The 25840-nt window shown below is 35.8% G+C and overlaps 2 protein-coding genes across 3 annotated transcripts; both read left to right on the top strand.

The window, feature by feature from the left end:
• The first annotated feature begins 8005 nt into the window (after positions 1–8005).
• LOC135681320 (protein phosphatase 1 regulatory subunit 14C) lies at positions 8006–14654 on the top strand. The gene is made up of 5 exons (XM_065195727.2): positions 8006–8447; positions 12031–12114; positions 12406–12438; positions 13046–13083; positions 13996–14654. Exons 1-5 carry the CDS (start codon positions 8274–8276, stop codon positions 14033–14035), a joined length of 369 nt encoding a protein of 122 aa, XP_065051799.2. The 5' UTR covers positions 8006–8273; the 3' UTR covers positions 14036–14654.
• Positions 14655–16799: 2145 nt separating this feature from the next.
• On the top strand, positions 16800–24663 carry LOC135681319 (protein-L-isoaspartate(D-aspartate) O-methyltransferase). Of its 2 annotated transcripts, none has more exons than XM_065195725.2 (8): positions 16800–16935; positions 18450–18554; positions 18675–18706; positions 19125–19229; positions 20012–20132; positions 20626–20711; positions 21293–21461; positions 24040–24663. In XM_065195725.2, exons 1-8 carry the CDS (start codon positions 16806–16808, stop codon positions 24048–24050), a joined length of 759 nt encoding a protein of 252 aa, XP_065051797.2. In that variant the 5' UTR covers positions 16800–16805; the 3' UTR covers positions 24051–24663. The 2 variants fall into 2 exon arrangements, with proteins under 2 accessions (XP_065051797.2, XP_065051796.2); XM_065195724.2 differs by lacking the exon at positions 24040–24663 and adding an exon at positions 22223–22356.
• Positions 24664–25840: the final 1177 nt, after the last annotated feature.

The raw sequence follows: 25840 nt of genomic DNA, 5'->3' as shown, positions 1-25840 counted from the left end.
AAATACTAATTTAAGGTCTCGAAACAATGAATGTGCTACTTGACGACGATTTTCATTGGCTGCAGTATAATTAGAATTTCTTACAAACAAAAGAAATTTCATATTTGCAGAACAGAACCTATGTATCCTAGGAACGTAGACAGCAAGAAAGGAAATATCTTGCAAATTAAAGCTGTGAAAAATATAGTGTCAAGGTCGAATGAATGGTATAACAAAATAGAATGATTTACTTTTTATACTTTAAACAGAATTTTGGATTTCCGTTTATTTAAAAGATTTTCAAAACTCTGTACCATTAAAACAACTGTGTCAATCTAGCAGCCTTTTCAATCAAGCTATGATCGACGTTTCTGATTCTCGAACTAGACAAAAGATTCACGAATCAAGTAAACAATTAATCAAACACAGAACAAAAAAAACCATTTCAAATCTTTGCAACTATTTTCTAGAATAATGAATCGTAGTTTTTCAGTTTTACACAAAGAAAAATAGATATATTGGCAAAGATTTTCTATTTAAAAGTTTGAGGTCATAAAGTATTGGATAGATATATTGTTTCGATAAAATTGCTAATATGGCAATGTTATTTATTAAATTTTTTTAAAATGCAAAAAACTTAAAAAGCCAATTACCAGTATCTTCTAATATAGTGCGTGTTTGAAAATGTTTAGAAAACATAAAAACGAAATTGTATTTCGATGTATGCTTTTCATATAACGTTACTGATGTTTTTTTGTTGACAACTTGCATAAGCTATGTAACTTGCACCTTCAGATTTTAAAGTTGCTTCTTTATATTTTCACTTGAATTACGTATCAGTTCCATTCTACTTTCTTTCTTAACTGATTTTTTAGGATTCTTGTATTTTATAGAATTTCAATATAAAGAAAGCGTCGAAAGTCAAATATAATAATTTGTATTTGAAGATACTAACAACATACGATTTCAAAGGCTTTCAAAACTTCTGATTGAGTGATAGCCGTAGAAGAAAGAAAAATGAGTATTTCACTAAGAATTTTTGCAGATAGATTTCATTGCCATGAAATACATAGTAAAATGACTAGAGAAAAGCGCAAAATAAGGTATAAATTAAAATAAAAAAACAGACATTCAAAATTTCTAATTTTTTTAATGAGATAGTACCAATATTTTCTCCCCATAACAACACGAAATTCTACTTCTTTTATGAAAGAACAAACAACTCTTGTAAATAATGAAAAATGAAAAATAGTAACCAGTCAAAAGTTTTCATGTGAAATTAACGCCATTTTAAAAGAAATAAAGAAGATATAAAGCACTGCGATTTGGCAAGAGGAATATACTCGCCATTGTGCGAAAATATTCTTCCAATGATGTACTGCTAGTTTAGGGCAACTGATATTTCGTCAATTTCCTAACATTTCCAACTGACTAAGAAACAGCAGTTAGTCAAGATTGCTCATCACTGAAGTAAACTAAGATGCTCATCAGAACGTCTGCTATGCTTTCGGACTCGCTAAAGGATATCAATTTAGATATATTTTTAATTCTTCATAATGCTTTCTTTATGACACAAGTGTTACCACCAGTTGGGTTAAACATCAAGAGAGATGAAAAAGAGAAAATCTGCTGATATTGAAAACAGATCTTGGATTGGCAAATAAGGATGGTGTCAGATTCACGATATGCCAGTCAAGGGTTTTTGATCAAAAGCGAGAAATAGGTTTTAACGGCGATTCTCACTTTTAAGCGTTGCCAGGTAACTTCAATATCTTTGGCAAACTGAATCAGGCCACACCTCTAAGCAAGATTGTCTAGAGAGGTGGGAACAGTTTTTTGAAAAGTTAACTCATATACCGTAATAACCTCAAAAAGCGCCCGGCTTAATTGAGCGCCCCCTCGAATTAGCGCTCCACCTGATGGCTAAACAAATTTAATGATCGCCCGTGCTTGGATGACCCAAGGGTGTTTTTCACGGCGCTGTCCAAAGTTGGGCGCCAAATTTAAAAAACGGTTAAGCTTTTACAAATTCTGTATTTGCAGCTCCTAAATGTCCAATGCATCGCAAAGTCAGGAAAAATTACATGAGCAGATCTAATCTATGGTGGGGAGCAAAGCATTAATTCAAAATGGTAGCGCTTCAGCCAATCAAAAGATTATTCCGCTATGCTATGGTGGGGTAAATGGGAAGGAGTCCGAGAGTAATTGGGTCTAGAAGATGATTTATGACCACTCCCTTTAGATATTCTGAAAGCAGCCTATTAATCGTCGTTTCACACGAAATTCTTACAAATTTAAAGCACATTTTTCAAAACTGCCCGAAAACAAAATAATACTCTATTTGAGTTATTTGAATAATAGATCGACGTTAGAGAACATAAAGCTAGTGAAACTCTTTGCATTCTAAACTGAAAACAGTCTTAGGGCTTTGAAAGCTATGCCTTGACGACGGCTGCATCAACATCTTCTTCAAAATCAGAAAAAGCGCAAGTCCTAGAAGCAGTCATATTGCCTACACCCTTAAACATTGAGTAAAATAGTACAACCCAGCAGACTGATGCAGAGACATTCGAAGGGGCTCTCTTTTTAGTTGGTAAGAGAAGCCCGCTTAAGACTAAGGGAAAGGTTTATAACAATCTAACACGTTTACATATAAAAATAAAAAGATTGTAATGGAGAAGTGATATTAAACTAGACAATGTCAACATGGTAGCAACTACACTAATTTTCTTTAGCTTTTTGATGTAACTAAATAGGATTTTGGATGAGAATGTACAAGAAGACCTCCCGGCTTTTCATGACTTTACCGACCTATATCAATTTACATATATCGGTCAAGCGCAGCAGAGATACTAACTAAGATCTGTCAGATCATTAGCAATATTCAAGGGGATGCTGAGAATTTATTGATAGCTTGATAGAAAAAGCGTTATTTTCATAGATATACGTAGTAGAAAGAATATATCCGAATAATATAACGGAGATTTGATCTCTTCGTCTTAGGATAATCCTGCATGTTTTGTTTTATCCTATAACTGCAGTCCTTTCGAATGTGCCTAGCAACTCTGCCAAATCCGCGCTTTTGCAGGCAACAAAAACAATCTTGTTTGTTTTTCATTCTTGGAAAAATATTGATCTCAGTTTCCTTTCTGGTTATTACAGAATAGCTGGATTCTTAGAATTCTCAGATGCATTTTGAAGTTATGCTTTTGAATTTATTCAAGTTTTTTAACATTGAATAGATTGTAAATATAATACTGGTTTTTCACTATAATACTGGGTAAGTCACCCCTCGCACACAAGATAAATTGTGGGTTGCATCCAGAGACAGCGCCAAGGGGTTAGGGATTATTACCCCCCCCCCGGCCACCTTTGTCAAAACATCTTCGACATAAATGTTCCAAAAAATTGTATTGAATAATCATGTTTCATATTCAGTGCTTTATAGAGGTCGCCCCCCCCCCCCCCCCCATGTTGCCCGAGCGTGGAAGCAATGCAAATGGCGAATGGAAGATATGACGGAAACACGAACATACAAGAACACTTTGTATGCAGCAGCTCAAACCTAGTGTGCTGTAACACCATCTCAAGGGACGCCAGAACGAACAAGCGGCAATTCGGGCAGCATTTGAAAGATAATTCCCAGCCCCTACTTATTCCTCCGTAACTGCCATTTTATTTCGATCTTCTGTAGGTAGCTTGAACATTGGCTAATTTTTGGCAAAAGGAATAATTTTACAAGTTTTGAGAAATGTCGTCATGAATTAGGCAATACACTCAGAATTTCATATGAATCTCTCTGATTATTACAAATGGCCGGTTTCAAGGGCACTTTAATGAAAAGGGCACTCTTGCCCCTCCTATCAAAAGGCAACAGGGAGGGTTGGCCCCCTTCCCCGGCGTCCCTGACCAACTCGGTATGCAGCAGGTCCTACTTTGTGTGCTGCAACACTAACTTTGTGGGCGCTGCTACAGAGGTTTGTGTGCTGCAGTTAAATTTTGCGATCATACAATTGAATTTGTGTACGTGCAGAGCTTAGTATATGCTGCATGTCCCTTGTGGGCCATCGTACAAAAACAAAGTGTCTTAGCAACATGAAAATAATGCGGTATCTAAAATCTAACCATCGATGTGAGGGCTTTAACCGTTACCTTGGGCACAGCGACTTTAAGTCAAAAACCTTTTAACTACTAACGATGAAGTGAAGATAAACGCTGAACAAAGGAGTGTCTTTAAAGTATAGTGAGCACGGGGGGAAAACTATGCCTAATTTTGGACGGGGACGTGCCATTTTGGTTATAATTTTGGACCCGTAATCCCGTAAATGTCTGAAAAATGTGACCCATAATTCCGCAAACGTGATGAGAACTAAACAAATTATTCTGCAGAGCAAATAAATTTTTTAAAGCACATAAAAAATCATTAACCAAATTTTGCATGTCCTGTGCCCCAAAATATCAATATTACACATATTTCATACCTTTATTTCTAACTTGACATTCATTTTGTGAATGCCAAATCTCCTTCCTCGTATTTTTGCAATATTTCCACAAAATTGTACCCATAATTCTGCATTTTCTTCCAATTGTACCCAAAGTTCTGCACAAATTTCACAAATTAGTACCGATAATTCCGCACTTTTCAGGAAAAATGTACCCCTAAATAACGGCACGTTCCCATACCTTCAAACATGTTAAGACACCCAACCCCCCCCCCCCCCCCCCGAGATAGTGAGTATAATTAAATACTTTTAAAATCTCGGAGTCTGGTTGCTTTGAAATAGCTTCTGTCAAAAATAATCCATCACATTAAGGTGATATCGATAAGAAAATGACAGTGAAAAATCGGTGGATACTAGGCAACGATAAGTATGTTTAACGTACATGATCGATGTATATAAATCATATCAGACTTTCAAAAGACCAACCTGTCACTGTCACGATAGGCGGATGCATAGCTGCTTATTCACGAGACATACTAAATTGAATTGGATTATTGTTTAGCACCATCTGCATTGACTGCTTTCATGTGATGCCCTAAAATACAAATATAAGTATTTGTTAGCATCGAGAGCGCAGCGAAGGGACACAAGATAAATTAATGTATCTTTCTCAAGACGATTTTTCTTACTGACACGCAAACATTACGGCATTCGTTCAAGGTGAGGCAGCGAAAAAGGTACTCTCAACTGCTTAGAAGGCATTATGCCTGTTAGTTTTGGATGAGGGGGGGTGAGGGGGAGGGTAGTGATAACCTAACTTGGATCAAACCATAAATTTGCATCATATGAGTCATAAATGATATCGAGACATGTGTCCGTCCAGCCTCCAGTCATCGTAGCGGAACTGAGAAAAGCTCCCTCAAAAGGCAATGGAATAGGGTGTATTCTGTGTGTGGTTTTGGCCGCAGGGTATTCATAACTAACATGAATCGATAGGTTTGCATATTTGAAAAAAATATCAAAGCGGGACGAAAAAAATACCGGGCTTCATTAAGGAGAGGATCTTAAAGAGAAAGGGTTCATAGGAAATCAGGATCAGCAAAAATTTTTAACGTTCAAAGGTTGCTCCACAAAGGCAATGAGCAGGCACAGTACAATTTGTGAACTATAAAATAGACAATGTTCTATTAAGGTTCAGGTTCGGGTTCATTATATTTAAATTTCCACAACATACATTCCACAAAATACTAAATAAAAATACAGCAATATCAAATATCAAACAATCATTATAACAATACGATAAGAAACACAAATTATCTGTGGGATATGTAAGTATGAGGAATTATTTAAAGGAGGAACTCTCTCAGTAGCAAAGCTAATCGAGAAGAGAGGCCCCCCTATACATTAAGATATTTCGGCACTTCAAAGATATCATAATAAATAATAATGAAAATGAAAATCCGATTTCTGGAAATGGGAAGTGAAAAACAGCGTGAGAAATTTCAAGGATTAGCTGTCAATGTTTTTTGCAAGCAGATATGACTTCAATTTATAACGAAACAAAAACAAACCAATGATACAGATTCTTTGATAGCAGCAGGAATACTATTCCACGATTCAGCAGCAGAAAAACGGACGGAACTTAAGCCGTATTGAAGGGTGTTTTTTTGAGTTAAGAAAATGTCGTTCTTAGAAGCCTTTCGAGTATCATGTTGATGAATAGACTTGATTGATTCAAAGTACGAGTGAAAGCAGACAGGCATTATCCTATTGATACATTCATAAACAAAGGAAAGAAGTTTTAATCGAAACAAGTCTTGTCATTTTAAGATTTTTAAGTCAGAGAAAATGGGAGAGGAAGGAGAACAGAAACTTTGAAAAGCAATAGCTCTGATCACTCATTTTTGCAATAAGAAAACTGGATGTATGTGAATGTCATAGGCAAAACCACAAACTACAAGTCCATATTGGAGAAACGAAGCAAACAAAGAGTTGAAACTAATATTTCGTTAATTTTTCTCCTTTTACCCGATGAAGAGTTATGCTCGAAACCTCGAAATTATATTTCTTTGAAATATACAAAGTCGTTATTTGAAAAAAATTAATTTCTGGTTGAAACTAATGCCCCTCGTGGTTAATTTAATAAAATACTGTAAGCAGCCATTGCTTGAAACATCGAAAAAGCAGATATATCATTTACATAGAAGTTTCCCAGAGTACAATACAACGACATGATTAGCAGCTTACTAAACAAGGCCTTTCTTTTAGAGAAGGATGCTTTAGCTCCAAAAATAACTTTCAATCGCCTAGAAAACGGCCAATCACCATCCAAGAATTAACCGAGAAATGTTAATTCGATTCTTTTCGAGAGTTTGTCTTACTAACGGTCACATCCCCTTAAAAGATTTTAATTTTTGCATTCCTGCAGCTTCTAAGCAAAAGAGAAAGCGATGACTGATATTGAGGCTCGCTGTTAATCGCGTTCAGTTACAGGTACAACAACTATTACTCATATTTCTACCCTGCTGCATAGGTGCATAGGAAGCAGCATTTTCCAACTGTGCAATACTCATAAGCGTACGGGCCAGGGGGGCTGGGGGGCGGCAGCCTCCCCAGTTTTCGAAAAACCATCAGTCGGGCAAAGAAGGTTTGCGTCAAGTACTGCCATTCCTGTATGAAACAACATTGCTAGCAACGATTCCAGCAACGTCTTGCTCAGCTGAAAGATCATTCAGTGGCCTTCGACGGCTGAAAACATATCTCAGATCAACCATGGGCCAAGAACGGCTGAGCAATTTGGCACTACTTAGCATCGAGAGGAAATTTTCAAACGAAGTTTTGAAAAGTGACATGAATGACAAGAAAGGGTCGGGACTCACATTTCTTTTGACTGTAGTCGAATTCAAGAGTTTAATAATAGTAGTTTAAGTGATATTAAGTAAAATATTGGAAAATATTATACATTGCTGCCCTTATCTATGAGAAACTTCGATCAAACTTTTAGATCTGAACATTAGACATTATAGAAGAATCGATAAGGATAGCATGTCCCCCCAAATATGTCTCTGATTGGTTTGCTCGACTCTCAACTGACTATTTTTACTTTAGATATTTCGGTGAAAAAAGACTCGTAATGTAAATATTCCTATGTCAAGTTCCTTATCACCAACAGGCTCATAAATATATGCATGCTTCTGTACTCGGGCAAAAATCCTACCGCCCCCCCCCCCCCCAATACACTGTTTCTATTTCTCATTTCTTTTCCCAAAAACTGCAACTCCCACCCCTTCCCCTCCCACCCTCATAGAAGTGTTGATAGTCTAGACAAATATAATATAAGTCACAATAAAAACGTTATCTTAAATCTCTATTCATATAGTACGAAAAAAAATTGCAAGGGGGACGGGGTGTCGCTAGTGTTCTAAGCCTTTTGGCATGGGTTTTATATCCATCAACCCTGCCAGGTATTCCCGCTGACTAAATACATTTTTTAAAGGTATGAAAAACATCAAAGCAATGCAGGATACACAGGAGACATGAGAGTGTTTTTTCTAATTTCGTTGCACCTGCCGGAATCTTGAATAAGTGATTGAAAAGAGGCCCGCGAAGAATAAAAGTTGACCAGGACTGACAAACCACAATGAATCACATTATTCACTTGAGCCTTTGCTGTTTGGCCAGCGAAACACGACGATCGGCTCTAACACGTTCAACTTCTGTTCTCAAAAAGCAGACGAATTTCTGAGATTGGAAGCAGCTTTAGTCACAGGCAGGCTAAATAGCATTGAAGAGGCAACCTTATTCGGTCGAATTAAAAAGCGTACTTGAGAATTTAAGAAACAGTGTGTTGAAATGTCTGCAGGCCAAAGTGATACGAAAGTTTTGCGGTTTAATTCTGATGTACCAACAGAAGTACAGAAAGCGAAATATCAAGCGACAGCGAAATATGACATCAAATTGGTCAGAAAAAGACTCGAGATTGAAGAGTGGATGCACTTTGAGCTTAAAAAGCTCTATAGCTGCGAGGTAATTCAAGTTAATTTCGATTTTTTTTTCAGCACTAAATATTTAATATCCTTAAGTTTTGATCCGCTTGCTAAATGAGAAATAGCTATGTTAAAGCGACAATCAAGAAAAAACACTGCTTTAAGTTTGGCTTTCACTTACAAATTTAAGGATTAGAACTACAGAGTTTTCTAAACTCTCAGCGAAATTCATTTCGATTGGACTTTCAAAGAATCCACGGCTTTAAAATTGATAATACAGCCCTATTCTCAGTTATAGTTTAAATATATAATGAATTTTGATGTCGAAAAACAGGCAAAGTGTATTTCCGGAACAAAGATTTCCTTAGTGCATTTAACAGGAAAGAAAATGGGAGATATAATAGAACAGATGGGCGTATAGTGGTGAGTGCGGGAGCTTGATAAATAAAAACAGACGGAACTCTTATTGGGAATCATATTTTATAAATGAAGAAACACGAGAAGAGGAGGGAATAAAACTTATTCATAGCTTATAAGGCGGTTGGATATCGGCTTACTTTGGGTGATTAGAATGCACAAGGAAGCAGAACAACAGAGGAACAACGCGATTTGCGCATCTCATCTCAGTGCCCAAGTGATTACAGGAGATTCAAGGCTTAGATATCGACAATAGAACTGGACAATTGTTCAGGTTTTTTTTCGCAAATCACAGATGGGAAGTTTCATCTGAAAAACAGAATGTATGACGAGTGCATTACAAATAGCACAAAATGCAAAACATCCTATCAGCTGAAATACTTCTTCGAAGAAGAAGGGAAGAAATAGACATGAAATATCAATAATGATTTTATAACTGTTTTTGTATTTTCAGTCATAATAGTTTACAGTTAACTGGGCTTCCATTATAATAGACCTTTTATGCTTCTTTGGCAATTCACTGCTTCCCGAATACAAAGAAACTGTAAAAAATATTTACCAGGCCTCCCACATCATTCCTTTTCAAAAAAAGGTTTTCATCATATCATGAGTAGTGTACTAATACATATAAGGTGGTCAGTGAAATTAAGTGATGTCAGGGTAACAAGGATAACCTGCAGATAACAAAATATAATACACACTTTTTATTATAGTAATTGAGATAGTTGGAATGTCTCCAAAGAGAAAAATGAAAAAGGGTCCAATATCAACAATCAGGTCTGAATCTTCTGTAAATGTTACACTGTAACATAAAAGAAACACCTGTTTGCTTTCAGAAAAGAGGACCTGCTTGCTTTCAGAAAAGAGATGTGAGGATATACACAAGTAAGCTAGATAACATTGAAGAAACGTGTTGGCTAACAAGCAAAACAATAGACCATCAGCACAGACCATCAGCATAGCCTGATTCATTTAGAAGAGATCAAATGTTAAAGGAAGAATTTCCTGAAAAGGAGGCCTTTTATAGGGGATCCAAAAGCCAAAAAATTAAAAAACAAACTACCAGTAAAAGCTCTCTTTATTGGATTAGAGTCCCCCCCCCCACTTTTATCAACACTCCACACTGCCTTTTAAAAATCAGCAACAACCTGCAATCTTTAAGCATATAAAGCCAATTTATAAAGAATGATGCAAGATGCAATGTGCATCTTAAGCAAAGCCTCAGTTCACAGAAACCCCAGTGCAAAATCCATTAGTCATACATAGTAATAGGGTTGGGATGTGAAGTTACAGTCCTATAAAAGGCCCCCCCCCCCTGTAAGAATTTTCCAAAATATCATTGTGTAATAGATGTTTCTTCCAGGTATGGTTACAGGCAAATGGAATTAGAACTATAAGATGCTCTCTGTATTCTGGTCTTTGACCCATTTGAGTCAGAGTCAGAATACAAATCTTTTTGCAATGCTCAGAAAAGAAAATTAGCTCATTTCACAAAAAGATTGACACATTTTGTTCAGGTTCCACCAGTATTAAGCTACCTGAGACAATGACTTGACAGCAAATTTATTTGACTAGCGTCATTGGGAGCAAAAAGATAATGACAACATGGTAGTTGTTGTCAAAATGAAAACAGTAAGCAATATAAAGAATTTTGGTAGTTCATCCAATATTGATTGTTTGCAATAACACAGCCAATTACTTACCTTTGATCAGATCTTTAATAAATAATGTTAAGCTGTTTTGCTGTCTTTATTAGAGCCATTTAAACACAAACAAGTACATAAGTTTCTTGAAAAGAATACATATGCAAAATTAGCAGGTGTTCAAATTCTTGATTCTGGAATTGAAGTAACTGTCAGGGCCAGGGACAGCAGAAGCATGGTGGCTAAATAGGCCCCTGTTAATTTACAAAATCTACTAAAAGCCTACAATGAATCCCCATTGTCCTGGCCACCCCTAAAAAACAAATTTTAGACCCCCCCCCCATAACATAAAGCTCTGTGGTCTTGTTGCTACTTGTTAAATATGATAAATCTAGTCACAGGGGGCAGTGCTAGAAAATCCTTAGGGGGGTGTCAAGTGTCAAGTAAAATGAAGGCATACTCTCCAAAACAGAAAAGACCTTCTCCCATGTTTACTAACTATGACTTTGTGATTCTTGAACAACATAATGATCTCAGCAATGTGATAGTAAATACAAACTTACACAGGTGTGCAAGATCAGTCATAACAAGGGTATTGGGATAGGCTTCCTTTAAAAAAACTTGCTTTAATATCACAAAACTTCCTTATTCAATCATTAAACAGAATAGGAATCATTTTTACACAGGTAGGCTAAAAGTTTTTGCTAGATTGCAGGCTATTGCAATGTGATAAATATATGGCACAGGTTGCCACAGAAGAAGGAAAATTTTTCAATTTTGATGCCTCCAGTTTGCTGGAAAATGTCCCCTTTGAACCATTTTTTACCACCTTACATAAGAACCTGTTATCCTTAGAAATAATATCCACAGGGGGAATGCTATTTGATGATTTCAATAGTTTTTCTGGTAATCATTCCTGTCATTTAATCACCCAAACCTTAAACATTGTAATATGGAGTTTGGTTCTCAATGATTTCAGTTTGCCAATTAACAGTTGAAATATAAATGTGCTGAGGAGAGAAGAGGATCAAATTGAAATGAAAATGAATTTGTGCCACCACCAAGCAGGCCCGTCAATATAGGGGGGTGCATGGGGCATGACACCTCCATAAAAATAATTCCATTGCAAAAACGAGGAGTTTTTGTCATCTTTAAATAATTTGTTGGCAAACTTCAAAACCTGTCGGCAAATACAGGATGGCTCACCCACTTTGTCGGCAAATGGGAAATGGAAACCCCCCTTAGGCACAGTATCTAGCAACGGCCTGCCACCAAGTTTGCTGAGAAAGCATTAAAAATGCCAAATCTGCAGGCTCTTGGGGGCGGGGGGTGTAACACTGACAGTGTCCAAATAACAATGATAAAAAAGTATGACTTACATTATCTTAATTTCTATCAAGATTATGGTGAGTTTAAATGTTTAATTGTCTGACCCGGAAATCTTGATTCCTTCTAAACTGTCTGATATCATGAAAACCAGTTTTGATTATCTTTCTCTTTTAATTGAACTAAAAAAGCAGCATAAAAACTGATTTAAATATAAATATTTATTTTTCAATAAAGGAAGATGAAGATTATGGTGTTGAAATTGATGTTGATGTTCTAATGGATGAGTCAGATGAAAATGAGCAAACAAAAATGTTAGCAGTAAGTGGAAACTTTTTACTTTTTATTCAACAACAACTAAAATTACAAACCTCATTAGTTCAAAACTTTCAATTGACAATTATCATTGCCATCAACATCATCATTATCAACATAATCATAATCATAATCATCATGCAGGGTGGAGGCATGATGGCATTTTCTATCTATGAGTGAACAGCTAGGGACACTCTCTGAATGTGATTAGAATCATTTCAGAAATTGTTCTACAACTTTCCCTCAATTGCTGATATTTCAAGATGTATTGCTACTTCACAGTATTCAATTTTTCAGGAGCTTTTAAAGGGTGCAAAAGAACCTACAGAGGTAAATAAGAAATAATTTTTAACAAGTATGAGAATGTATCAAAGTTACTGCAGCACCTTAAAAAAGTGGAGGGATGAATATTGCTCAGCAGATTATTTCCATTTGCAACCATTTGCAACAAAGCTTTATTTAGAGAGCTATTTTGATGGATGCAGCCTGAGAGAAAGTCTTGTCTCCAGGAACAAGTTTGAAAAAGAAGATTTCATGATTCATTAATAAAACTTGATTGCTTTGTGTTTCGAATTACTTGAAAAAGTAGACTTCCATAAAACTCTTAAAGTCATCATGGAAGAGGCCTAGTGAATGATTTTATAGGTGAAAATAAAAGACAATGAGATGAGCCTTAAATTGAATTTGCTTTTCTAAGAACCAATTTATTTAGCTGGCAGCCTTGCAGTTTATTTCCCAAAACATCTCAAAAATTCATTTGGCAGATAGCAATAGATAAGCTCGCATTCACATTGCACAAGGTAGCAATCCATGATATCATTAAACAAAATATGAAGAGTAAATACAAGGATTAAATCTCAGTTTTTAAGGCAATCTTAAAAATCCTTTGCCATTGTTCAATTTTTCAATATTTCTAATAAAGTACTCTTGTTGATAGGATTTCATCAAAGAGTTAATAAAGAGAGTTGTCACACTGTAAGTATAGCCATCCATATATTCAAATAAATTAGAAATTTTATTCTCTGCCTTTAAATAATAGAAAGTTTTTTACTAGGGTCTTTAAATAGAAGGTACTAGGGTCAGTCATTTCTATGGCAACAAAACCCTAGTAGTAGGATTAAAATACTTGAATAGCACTGCTCTCTTAATTGGAGGGATTGGAATTGTTCTTAATTGTTGAAATTCTCTCAACTTTCTACTAATGCTAGAGGCTGGGCTTGCTGAACCTTAATTTATATATTTGGAAGTAGCTTTTTTCTACTTCCCTGCTAAATTATTATGATAATTTTTTCCGAGAGCCTCTGCAGCACACTGCACTCTACAAAAGAGAGCTGTCGATTTGGAATGCTGTTTTGTTTCTTTAAATAGATACTGTATGAGGATTATATGCATTTATCTTGAAAACTGTATCTTAACCCATCCAACAATCTTCGTACCTGATAAATATGCCTTCTCACTCGCTATCCAAGTTCCTTGGCCTTCCTTCCAAACAAGTTTCAAACAAACATCACGATTTCCCGCCAATTCCTGAAAAGCTTCTGTGCAGCGTCCAGTTTCTAACTCCTGCGTTATATCTTAGTGTACATCCTAGAGATGAATTTTGTTCATGTTTTGTGAAGTGAGATAATTTGTTTTTCTTGTTAGTGGATCCCTAGACTTGCATTAGATGAGACGATATTGCAGTCCGGTTAAACGTTTAACTTACTGAATGCCCAGCCAAGATGTTTATTGTCGGAAAATCGTGGGCCTTAGTCCCCCCCCCCTTTCTCGAAATGAAAGCCTGAATTTCCGCCACTGAGACCGTTAATAGAGGATAATAGAACTCAATGTTAACTGGTATTCGTAAGAAAATTATCTGTTACTTTTAATACGCTTTTCATTTTATAGAGAGGAAATACAGAATTCAGTGAAGAAAGTGTCACATTAAAAATGGAATCTGTTGGCTTTCCTATAAAGTGGAATGGCTTTGGTTGGCGATTCAAAAATGCATAAAAGCTATTGATGTCAGAAACACTGTTCCATCGGCATAAGCTAATAACAGAGACTGTTTTGTGAATGAACTACACTGGACACTGTCCCAAACTTACACATGTACTTGCACTTTGAGCCATAAATGGTGTGTTTATAGGTGAGCCATAGGCCCAGGCAGGGATGAAGTGTAAAAAAATGTCCTTGCTTAAGGAAAGAAATTGAAAATCGAGAAGTAGACGTTGGCAACTTTTGCAAAAAAGGGCCACCTAGCTACGTACATAGGGTGGGAAAATTACAACAGATGCACAAAGGTGGGGAAATTACATAAGATACACAAAGCTGGGAAAATTGCTTAGATTGTTTGACGGAATGTTAAAAATAGCCGAAAAAGGCATAAATTAACTCCAAATATATAAAACCTTTGAATTCCTGTAAACAAAAATAAGAACTTGCTCAATGTGCCCCCTACCTTCTCTGCCCCTATCTATTGTGCCCCGGCCTATTTATTGTTAATTTGTCAAACTCAATTTTTTATAACAAACGTGTTATTATATCATTATATCAATGATGCTTTCTTTGCTCAAATTTTATGCAGACCTTTCTCTTAAGGATAAAAAAGCAGTTCGTTGTTAATCGAAGTCAGCGGTGTGACCAGGAAGATTATGTGAAAGAGTAAGGAGAGGAGACAGAAGTCTCGAGACAGCCATCCTAGAGAATAACTTTCAAATGCACCTTTCACCTTGGTTAAACGTGCATAACTATAAGAATTTGTATGTGCTTTTCTAGAGATCAGTATCTTACGGAGAAATTTGATTTTAAAGGTCCTTCGAGAAACTGCAGATCAAACCTACCAAAAGCGCTAAATAACTGGTATTATGAAACTGCAAGTGACTTACCACTTTTGTCTCCAAAGGTATAGGCTATTTCAGTTGAAAAAACACCTTATTTTAAGATCCTAGTCAAATTATGGGTCAGCTTTCTCACAACAGGGCTGAAATTCTTTAAGATTAAAGTTATCTTATTTCAGTCTTCCATCTACAATGGATAATAAAATCTATGCCCTCTTTACTTTATGTTTCATTATCTTAATAACTTTAATTTAGCGATAGAAAATCAATTTCTAGTCAAAGAACCTTTTATACTAATCCCTAAGTTACAAATGTTCAGTCGGTTGAATTCATTCAAATGAATGCTTTCTGAATGTCAAATATCTCGCTTTCATGACCAATGTTTTCACAAATATTTCTTTGGTAGGTATTCTCTTGCAATCTAAAACCTTGATAAACAACACCGTTTGAGTTTTCTCCCATGCCTATCAAATGCTGTCAAAGATTCCAGCATTAAATGAAAAAGTTTTTGCATTCTATAATTGAATTTCTATTTTAGTATTGATGTGACATGAACAACAAGTATGGGGGTTTATTTTGAATTACTGATACAAGTATATAAAGAAAACATGATAATAATTGTCAAAAATTATAATGAATTATTGAAAAATTTAATAATCGCTCAAATCTACAAGTAAAACAACGACAGCATAATTTTGCCATTACGGGGCGGGAACTCTAGGACTCTAGCACAATGGCTGCAATGATGGCTAAAGTGGTGTAGGAAAAAGAAGCCCTGGCGCACATGCCCCCAATACTTCCAGTAGCAAAATGCTTGGCCCCATTGGGGTGAAAATTGTCTCTTTAACATGTCCCTATAATAGGAAATCATGTCCAGTTTCGTCATGCTCCCACTTTTCACCACGTTCTTACGTCCCTGATGGATAATTTCAGATCTACTTGACTTAGATATTCTTTGGTACTTTTTGTTGGCGATTCACCCCCTGCGCTTCTTTGGGCAGGTAATGTCCTTTTGAGCAATATGATTGTATGGTACCTTTGTTATGCCATCTTCAAACAACCAAAGTTAAAAAAAAATTAAGAACAAGCTGAGGCTGAGGTCCTTTAAATGGCATTGTTGTAAAACCCCCTCAGAAATTCATTCTCAAAAACAATAATGAGTTTTCTTGCCATGCATGGCTGCCTTTCAGTGAATTTTGCAAATTTGTCTGCTAATAAAGGATGGCTCACTCACATTCTTGGCAAAAGAGGTCTGAACACTCCTCTTTGCGCATAATAGCTAGCGTTTGCACTGCTTAAAAATTTAAGAACGAATTAAGAACAATCTAGCCTCAAATATTTCGAAAAGCTAAGAACAGCTAGCTTAAAGCCTCAATTTACTGGCTCTTATTTGTAAAAGTGAATGTGCTAGAAAAAGCCCACAAACAAGACGTGTGAAATTAATTAATAGAAAATGAGAGTGAGTGCACGACACTTGATAGTAACTTACATATCACAAGGCGCGGATTTCATTTTGCCGGTTTCTTGCTTTTAACCAACCAACCAGTAAGGCTGTATACAGATAAAGAGTCTCAAAGAGAAAAAGTACTCTCGCTGTTTGAAAGAAAAACAAGGGTATTCTGTAGCCCCCCTCACATAAAGGGGGATTAAAATAGACTTCACAAGAATGGAGAATCTTTCTTTTAAAGAATCTAAAACGTTATTGAGAGTTTTGGCAAGTTTCTAGGGACAAAGGAAATAAAAGGGTAGGGGTAGTGTCACTGGGTAGTGCCACAGAATATATTCTGTGGTAGTGCCACAATGATATAGAAGCGCTTGTAATGCCAGGAAAAACACCAATACGAGGCAAAGCCGAAAAGGAGTGAGTCTGTGTACTCCATGATGCTAAATAGGCGTGTTGGATTATTAAATAATATTCTTGTTTTGTTCCTTACTTTTTCACCACTTAGAGCGATGGCCTGGCGATCTCACGGTAAAGATAATGACGATTTGATCACTCAACTCAAAGGTAAATTTCTTTATGACAGTGTGCCTTTCTCAGTCAAAATTGATTTCTTCTGCTTTTTAGTGGTGAACTTTCAACTTTGATGCTTGTAAAAATACGTGCCTTTGATCATGTCTACTTTAATTTACCAAAATCCTCAAAAGTACAATCCTGGATTGAAACGTCTTGTGAATTAAAAGTTTTATACGTGTGACTGAAGCTCAGCTCTTATAATTTTTAGCTTATTTATGGAGAGCGTTTCCTACAAATTTCACAAATTTTGATTGTAATCTGCCAGATATGTGCCAGATATACTTAGTAAAAAGATATGAATTGTAAAGAACAAAGGCCGTTCAGATGTTTTTGGACCCAGGCAAAAAATAATCAATTCCTTGTACTTTTCCTATCTTCGTGTCATATTGAAACCAAACAGAACTATGGAGCATAATTATAATAAAATTATTGTCTGTTCTAGGATCCATCTTTCCTAAATAAAATGCCAGTCGATTTTGTAATTATTCCAAATTCATTTTTGGGCTATCTGTAGCATGTCGTTGTTGCAAAAAGATTTCCTGCCACCAACCATGGTAGCTTATGACAGTTTGGATATAGGAAATAGAGTGAAGTAAAATTCTGTGGAAATTTTGAAGTTCCATCAATCAGAAATGGAAGAAGCTTAGAAAATTCTGGGTCTCAAGAAAGAAAATTCACTAAGCACAGGTAATTGGGTTCTAAAGTGTGATGTCAGCAAAAACCTTTTTTAGAATTTTTGAATTTTAACCATAAAACATAAAAAATACAACAAAATACTTTTAGATATCCAAAATTGGCCAAATAAGTCCAATATCGGTTGAGATATGGTCAATGAAAGATTTGAAGTTTGCTAATGAATCACAGTTATTTTGGCTCTGTTGATAAAATTCTGAACAGAAACCAAAATATAGAGGTTTGATGGGGAAAGAGCCAATACACATGTGGCCATATCCTTGCCAATTCAATTGCCAAAAGTTTGAATCTGTCAAGTGTGTGCCTGACTGTGTGTTGTTGGAGAACAAAAATTTACAGCAGAATATGATAATCAACAGTTTAAGCTTGCACACACTTGAAGTGCACACTTCTGACTCTATAATGCACACTGCACACTTCAATTTTTGTTTGTGAACACCTGAGATCTCCTGTTGTACTTTCATATTGGCAATGATCCCCTCTCTGCCCCTGAGTAGTTTTGCTTTACCATGATAGAAATTTGTATTCACTCACAGTTGCACACAAGGCTAAGAGTCCAAACTAACAGCTAAAATCATTCTTCATTGTACTTCATCCACTTCTTAAAGATATAAACAAAAATATTCAATTCAAAGTTTGTTTTGATCCCACTTGAAGTTCACACCTCGTAACTCAGCACTGATAGGAGCTATTGGTAGCTAAAATCATCACTTATTCTCCAACCTTGTGGCTTGCTAATATGCAATATAAGAGTGATTTTAATTCTCTGTTATGCATTCTTAAGTTTTTTTACTCTGTTTAAACAATTTCAGCAAATAAAGTGATAAAAAGTGAGAATGTAGAGAAGGCAATGAGACGAGTTGACAGAGGAAACTATAGTCCAAGAAGTCCTTACCAAGATTCTCCACAACCAATTGGTAGGTATTTAAATTATCATTTTGCAATATTTCAACTCATTTGCTTTGCAAAACTTGGCCTACAGGCCTTCATCATGGAAGACTAACACCTAAAGATCGTTTTTATCTTTAAATTTCCAGGCTATGCTGCCACAATCAGTGCCCCACACATGGTTGGTATATTCATAAAAAAGTACTTTGAACCAACAGTTTCAATTTTGAAATTTTCATTTGTTGCTAGCTGTTTCAAAAAAATTTCTTTGTTATTAAATAGATGTTTTTGACTGAAGTTTTGCTTTAATTTTTATTTACGTTGTGCTTATACTAGTCAATTTCCAAGAACATAGATTTTGATAACATCTAGATCATTTATGATGCATCTAGAATCATAAATTCCTATCTAATTGCTAGCTCTACTTTATCAGTTTACTGTATTTTGGCATGAATAATACGCACCTTTCTCAATAAATTATTATTTCTTTTAGGGTGTGTTGCAAAAAGTAATTTTGCTTTTATGAGGCAAGATGCTGTAATATTATCTTCTTATAATTTTAACCTGGATGGTAAATTTGATCTTTGTTTCTATGTTAGCATGCATATGCCCTCCAGTTACTTGAAGACAAATTATACAAAGGTTCCAAAGCTTTAGATGTTGGTTCTGGAAGTGGATACTTAGCTGCTTGCATGGGATACATGGTCAGTATTATTGCCATAATATATATTCTTTATTTGATTGCAATAGTTGCACCCATTTTTCAAAAATGAAGGTAGGGGATGTGACTTGGTACCACCAAGATAGTTTCTTTCTGTCACTATAATGTTGTTTAAACAACACTTAAACAAGCTTTGATTTGAACAAATAGTTGATATTTTAATTTAAAACCAAGATACTTTTCTTTTAAAATACTAATATCACAAGGTGAAATTTTTGGAACATAATGCCAACCATGAAAATACTGATCATAATCAAACTAAATCATTAGCTGAGATTATGTAGTTTGCAGTAACAGTAGAAGTTATTAAGTCCTTTCCAAGCTATGTTGCATAATGCTCCAAAAATTTAGAAGCTCTGTCAAAATCCTTTCACCATTTGACCAGATTGTGAAAGATTTATTTGACTGGAGATTTTCCTATATATCTTTTATACTGCCTTTGGCTTTCTAGGTATTATAATATGATTGTTCTTGCCAACCAACCAAAACATGGGGAAAATGCTTGTGAAAAACAAGATCTAAAAGAAAAGCTTGCACACCGAAATTAATTGTTAGTTTTGTGCTAGTTTTGTTTTATGTCCCAAAAGACCAACCCCTTTCAAGCCATAAAATTGAAGTTTGACATGAAGGGAAATCAAGGGAACTTAAGCTTATAACAAACTTAACAAAGTTTAAATTATGGAAACCTTTAGGGTATTGGTGGTTTTTGCTTCCATATTTTATACTTTCTCATGAAAAGCTTGAAACAAATACCTCTGTATCTAGGTGGGTGATGAAGGAAAGGTGATTGGTATTGACCATATTGGTGGTCTAGTAAAAGACTCTGAAAAGAATTTGAGAAAGAAAGATGGAGACCTTCTTGATAAAGGAATAGTTAAACTTGTTGGTAAGTAAGATACCTCATTGATGATATTTAAATGTGTATGTCAAGCTCTGATCATCTGAAGCCAAGAATTTGAATTTATCAATTTTACATTAGACCTTTGGTGACAGTTTGTGAATGCCTTTTCTGAAGAAATTTCATCACAGTTTTTGAAGCCTTTATGTTGAAGTTTGTCTTAAGCTTACCCCATAACATCAAAGGCACAAAGGACTGAACCAAGTGGCTGTAATAAGCAGGCATAATAATATTTTGCTGAGCGCAGTAAGCTTTATTATGATATTTTTCCAACTTCTGCGATATTTTAAAATTTTGAAATACAAATGTGCTTTCCAGACGACTGCCCTATTCAAGCAACAGAATTTTCTGCTTTCCTTTTGGGACCAATTAATCAGGTCAGAAACCTGATTGTGTTCATGTTGTGCATATCATAAGAAATGGAAATTTCTCTCATTTTGTGAACGTTCATATTTAGTAATTTTTACTGTCTTTCCGCTAGTTGGTGATGGCAGACAGGGATATCCTTCAGAAGCTCCGTTTGATGCAATACACGTTGGGGCGGCTGCACCAACTCTCCCTAAAGCAGTATGTTACCAAATATCTTTGTTTATATATTATTTTGCTGTAGTACTGGTATTGACTGTTGACGAATAGCAGTTTTTTTTTATTTTTTTACCATGATAATTCAAGTAACTGCCCAGCTAAATGCCTTCTAAAGTAAAATGCCAGGTAAAAACTGAAAGATTTGATATGCACCCAAGGTGCTTATTTGATTAATAACGGTAGGTATGGGACTTAGGCGGAGAATGATGTGGTATAACCAAGTATGTCTTTGATAAAACAAAATTTGAAGATTGAATGGATATTTAAATACTTTTGTTTGCCCGATACTCCTCTGAGTATTCACTTCGGAAAATGACTAAATATAGGCAGCAATTTAGACCATTTTTTCATTTGCATTACTTTCAATGAATTTTTGCTTACATATCGCCATTATCAGACGTTCATGCTCTGAGGAGTGTCGTATGAAAAGAACTGATGTATGCTAAGTGTTCGCTTTTCTGTGCTATCTTCAAATCTGGCATAGATGAATTACATTAATCTATGATGAATTGACATATAACATATATTTATATGCATTCGGTAATTGCACAATCTTTTTTCAGCTCACAGACCAATTAAAACCAGGTGGTAGGTTGATTATTCCCGTTGGCCCTGAGGGTGGCAACCAGATGCTTGAGCAATATGACAAACAAGATGATGGGTCTGTAACCAAGAAGAATTTAATGGGTGTTATCTATGTACCCTTAACAAACAAACAACATCAGTGGCCAGGCGAGTAAATTTATTTTTATTAAACAATCCTCGATTATGATGGCATTGCATGCAGGCTACGGTTATGAACGTTTGCGGAGGGTCCCACTTACTAGGGGACATTAAGTGCCAAATTGAAGATGCGTAGAACTCTGAAGGCTTCGAACTTGAAGCAGGCGATTTTTGCCTTGCGCTGCCAGTGTTCTGAAAGCAGATGTATTTCATAACGAACCTTGAATACGGAGAAAAACTAGAAAGGATTGGAACGTAAATTCGCAGTGTGAATACCCGGATAATTTCATTTTCATTTAAATATGGCTTTTTTTTAACATCCTGATTTGCCTTATTCCTCCAAAAAGGTCCTTAGATTTGCATTTGAAAGTATCTGGAATTTTGATTCAGTCTTGAACACATATTATATAAGGGATTTGTCTCATAGAATTAGGACGTCTGTATCCTATAGTCTTTTCATGCTCATTGTCTGCACTTCCCAATATAAAAGTCTGAGTTTATTTAATATGTTTTCGGAAAGATAACTTTATTTGAAGAAATAATTGTAAAAAGATAGCTGGTTAGGTAGCATGCAGGTATCAGTTAAATTTGACATTTGTTTTGTGGGAAAATTCTGTCATTTTTTCCGCCTGATTTTCGTATCTATGATACCTCTTGAATTCGTTTTGTCTGTGAGTAAATCCTTTCTTGGTAAGTATTTTGATTAGTATGGTTTTCGCATGTCGCGTCTTGTGATCCAGATGGACTTATGCTGTTTTTTTATTTCTTAGATTACACTTGTGCTCTGAATTAAAGTTATGGAGTATTCATTTTAAAATAATAAAGGCATGTTTCCGGTTTCATAAGCTTTTTGTGGCTCTTCCCAGCTATTTTTTCTTCGTCTAAAATTGAGAATGTATCTTTCTTGGTTAATTTAGCATTATTGGGCAATCTTGGACTTCGGTATTGAAATTCGTTCTTAAAATCAAAAGCGATTACATATTTACGTTTACCTACTTACTTTCTGCCCCACTTCCCATCATAATTTTGCACAGTTAAGGTCTTATAGGTTGCAACCTGTGACATTGTATTGCGGCGGAGAAGGCTGGATATTTTACCGAAATTTGTGAAATATCTGTAAAATATTCCATCATATTTTGTCCAAAGTTGTTGTCGAGATTCGCAGACTACCATTTGGTTTTTCTGTGACTGTACAAAAATTTCTTTTCATCTTTCGAGACATTGATCTATCATATAAAAAGCATACCTTTTTAAGATTGTTTATTTGTTTGCAAGTACTATCATTTAGAACAAGAAAAATTGTTTAATTTAGTATGATTTCTGTTAATACATTCTAAGAGACAATAAAGCTGCTACTGCAACCTAGACGCTTTTCTTGAAGTTGAGATTATCTTCTTTTGACATGTCAGTTGAATCTTCTTTGAAAATGAATTGGTGGAACTGTCTTTACCACCAACAAACACTTCGTCTGACATGAGAGGCTAAAAGGATTGAAATATTTAAGGCTTTTATGCAACCGTTGTGCTTTGCGCTAGCTGTTTATTTACACCAAAAGAAATGGGCTGTTTTTTTATTTTCATGCAGTATGATATCAGGCCTGTTTTAAAAATATATTCGCAAAGCATGCCGGTTGCTCAAGAGCCTCATGGTTTCACTGCAAGCCCGACATAGTCTAAAGGATACATATTGAATCGCCCTTTCGCTCAATAGTTCACCCATTGGTTCTTAGTTTACTTTCCTTCTTCGTGTGATTTTCCTTTTGCTGGAATCATTTCAAGCGTATTTTTAGTATTACTTCTCTAGACACCATAACATATTTTCTTGACAATTGAATCTTTGGAATCTCGTGTTTATTTCAATTTCCCTAGATGTTTTGTCAAATAATGTTTTGTATCAACATTGCTTCTTTGAGCTCTTCATATAACAAGATTAGGTATTTTCGTTCAACAGAATGGTGATTTAGGCCAACAGCTGATCCCTTAGAGTAGTTTCTCTCTGTCGCCAACGCCTGCATTATCATTTTCAATATTATCAAGCCTCAGAGATTATCTTTTTAATCTTAACAGTGATGCTCGTTTTTTAGCATTTCTAACAACTGCAACGAGACTTTGTATGCGATAACGAGAATATCAGATCTTTGCCATAAATTTTTCTTTGCAGTGAAATGTGAGATCTGACTCTATATTGATGATATCTTTGCGTTTGCAAGTGATGGGAATCGACTGTCGGCCAGTAAAACGCACAGAGTTGTTTAGCATGGACATATTTGTGATTTTTTAAGTCAGATTAAAATTCAGAAAAGTTACCGGGTTGAATGAGTATTGTTGATAAATTTAATTTCACGGATTACTGTAGCCTTTCCTCTGAGCAAAATACTCATGCATCTAAGGTGATATAAATGCAATGGACACTGTAACACTGGGGTTAACTGCTGTTTTCTTCGTTCATTATGAGATCCCTCGTCGTGGCTATTGGTGCTTATGTCTAGAATGAAAAATACGTAGCAGGATTCAGTAAATTAAATTATGTAAATTCTATAGCATCTGATGAAAACCAAATATAAAATATAAATTTTCCGTCCTTGCAGATGAACTATGATGAAGTCTGAAATGGATTCGACGCAAAGCTTGGCTGTGCTGCCCAAATACGGCTTTCGCTTAACCCACGAACGAACATCTCAGCAAAGGATTCTTCTTTGTGACGTCATTGTGTCTGTTGTGAGTGCCTCAACGCTGAACAAAATGTTTGCTCCTGGAACGTGCAGTAGCATTAGGCCAAGTAGCTAACAAACCCTACCGTAGATAAGACTTTCAAAGGATGGTGCGAAACAGCATGAAGACTGCCTTCCAGAGGCCTGTTTGGTGAAAATACCATGACTTTAAGAGTTTGACTATAGAATTTGCCCCTTATAAATATGCACTTTCTCACACGCAACCAACACAAGCATAAACGGATAGACCCTAGATATAGCGCTGCTAGCCTGCACGTTCCAACCCGATTTTCCAATTAGAACCACTATTTTAATCGTGCCACAAGCTTCCGCTGCTTAATCTTACCTCTAGTTCATTCCTTTTTCTCTCACTTTTTTGGCCTCTAGCATTGAATGGCCTCTAACTTTTAGCTTCAAGGACTGAGAAAGCTTGTCAAAATTGGGCTTCCAAACTCCTTTTAGTACTCCAATTAATAATTCTTCTTGTGCTGTGCATTTCAATGTTAAAAAATACGGAATGTGAAAAACAAGATCTCATTACACATCCGCGAATGGATGTTTCCGTGATTAAATTTAAATTTTCATGAACATGTACGCTTCAGATATATTTTTGCATGCATTTATTGTTGTTAAAGTAATAAGAAAAGGTTACGCAGAATTTGTATTTTAATCTGATTTCGTGCCTTAAGATTTTTGTTTTGGAATCTGTTACTTTTGTAAAAAGGAAGGTGTAAATATCAGGCAAAAATTAGTCAATGTAGAGAAAAGGTACGGAAAAGCTGAAAGGGCACCACAAGTGCCGTAGGATGTAGGATGCAAATGTGATGAAAATATGAATCTCTGCGAAATGTTAATTCATGAAATTGATATGGTCAAACAGAGGCTTGATCAAAGAGAGGGTTCTTTGCCAAAGGATGATCTTCAGCTTCGTTTTGGTGCTAGATACCAAGAAAGCAAGACGTTTATATCCTTTGTTTGTACCATGCTTGTCGTTTTATGTAAGAGTTTACAAATTTGAGGCGCGGAAGTCTGTATCTAGCGAACATGTGTGTAGTTGCAGGGCCAGCGGTTACTTTCTAGGGAAAGCCTTTGATGGGGCTCTGAGTGTGTAGGCGACAGGAAAACCTTGAAACAATCCACTTTTTAAATACCAAAACGGTGCTTTTCCTGCTATTTCGTTACTAAACCCTTGTGCTTTTATGTATTAGTGAAGGGGAGAAATTAAAGATTACCCTACCCAATGAATTTTTGGCAAATACTCATAAGAATTTGGTGGACCCTATTTTAGGAAAAGTGGTTAGTGGGTCCCTATGCCTACTTGGCGCTGCCACTGTACTCACAAAATTGTAACAGCAAAGTTTCTGACCATATCTATTTTGTTAGCAAATAAATGTATTAATTAACAGGACGTCTTTTGTTACTTGAATGCTTGGAACACCATATACACACAAGGTATGAAATCGACATTTGCTTTCTGTGTTTCTTCGATTTCTTCGATCTTCGATAGGTCCCGAATAGGCGTTCCCCCGCTTATTAGATTTTCGATTTTGGTAGAAGAGCCCTTCGAAAAGGGTGAACAACTTGAGGTTGAGTTTACCCAGATAAGGAATGAGCACCTTCCATTCTCAACTGTTTCTAGATTAGTAGCCTATTCTAGCAGATCTTTGATAGTAAGCTT

This window comes from Rhopilema esculentum, chromosome 12, assembly GCF_057945365.1.
Source record: "Rhopilema esculentum isolate cy_ngs chromosome 12, ASM5794536v1, whole genome shotgun sequence".
In the NCBI taxonomy this organism is placed as follows: Eukaryota; Metazoa; Cnidaria; class Scyphozoa; order Rhizostomeae; family Rhizostomatidae; genus Rhopilema; species Rhopilema esculentum.
The sequence above is the reverse complement of the archived record's forward strand: the minus strand, read 5'-3'. Positions and strand labels throughout refer to the sequence as shown.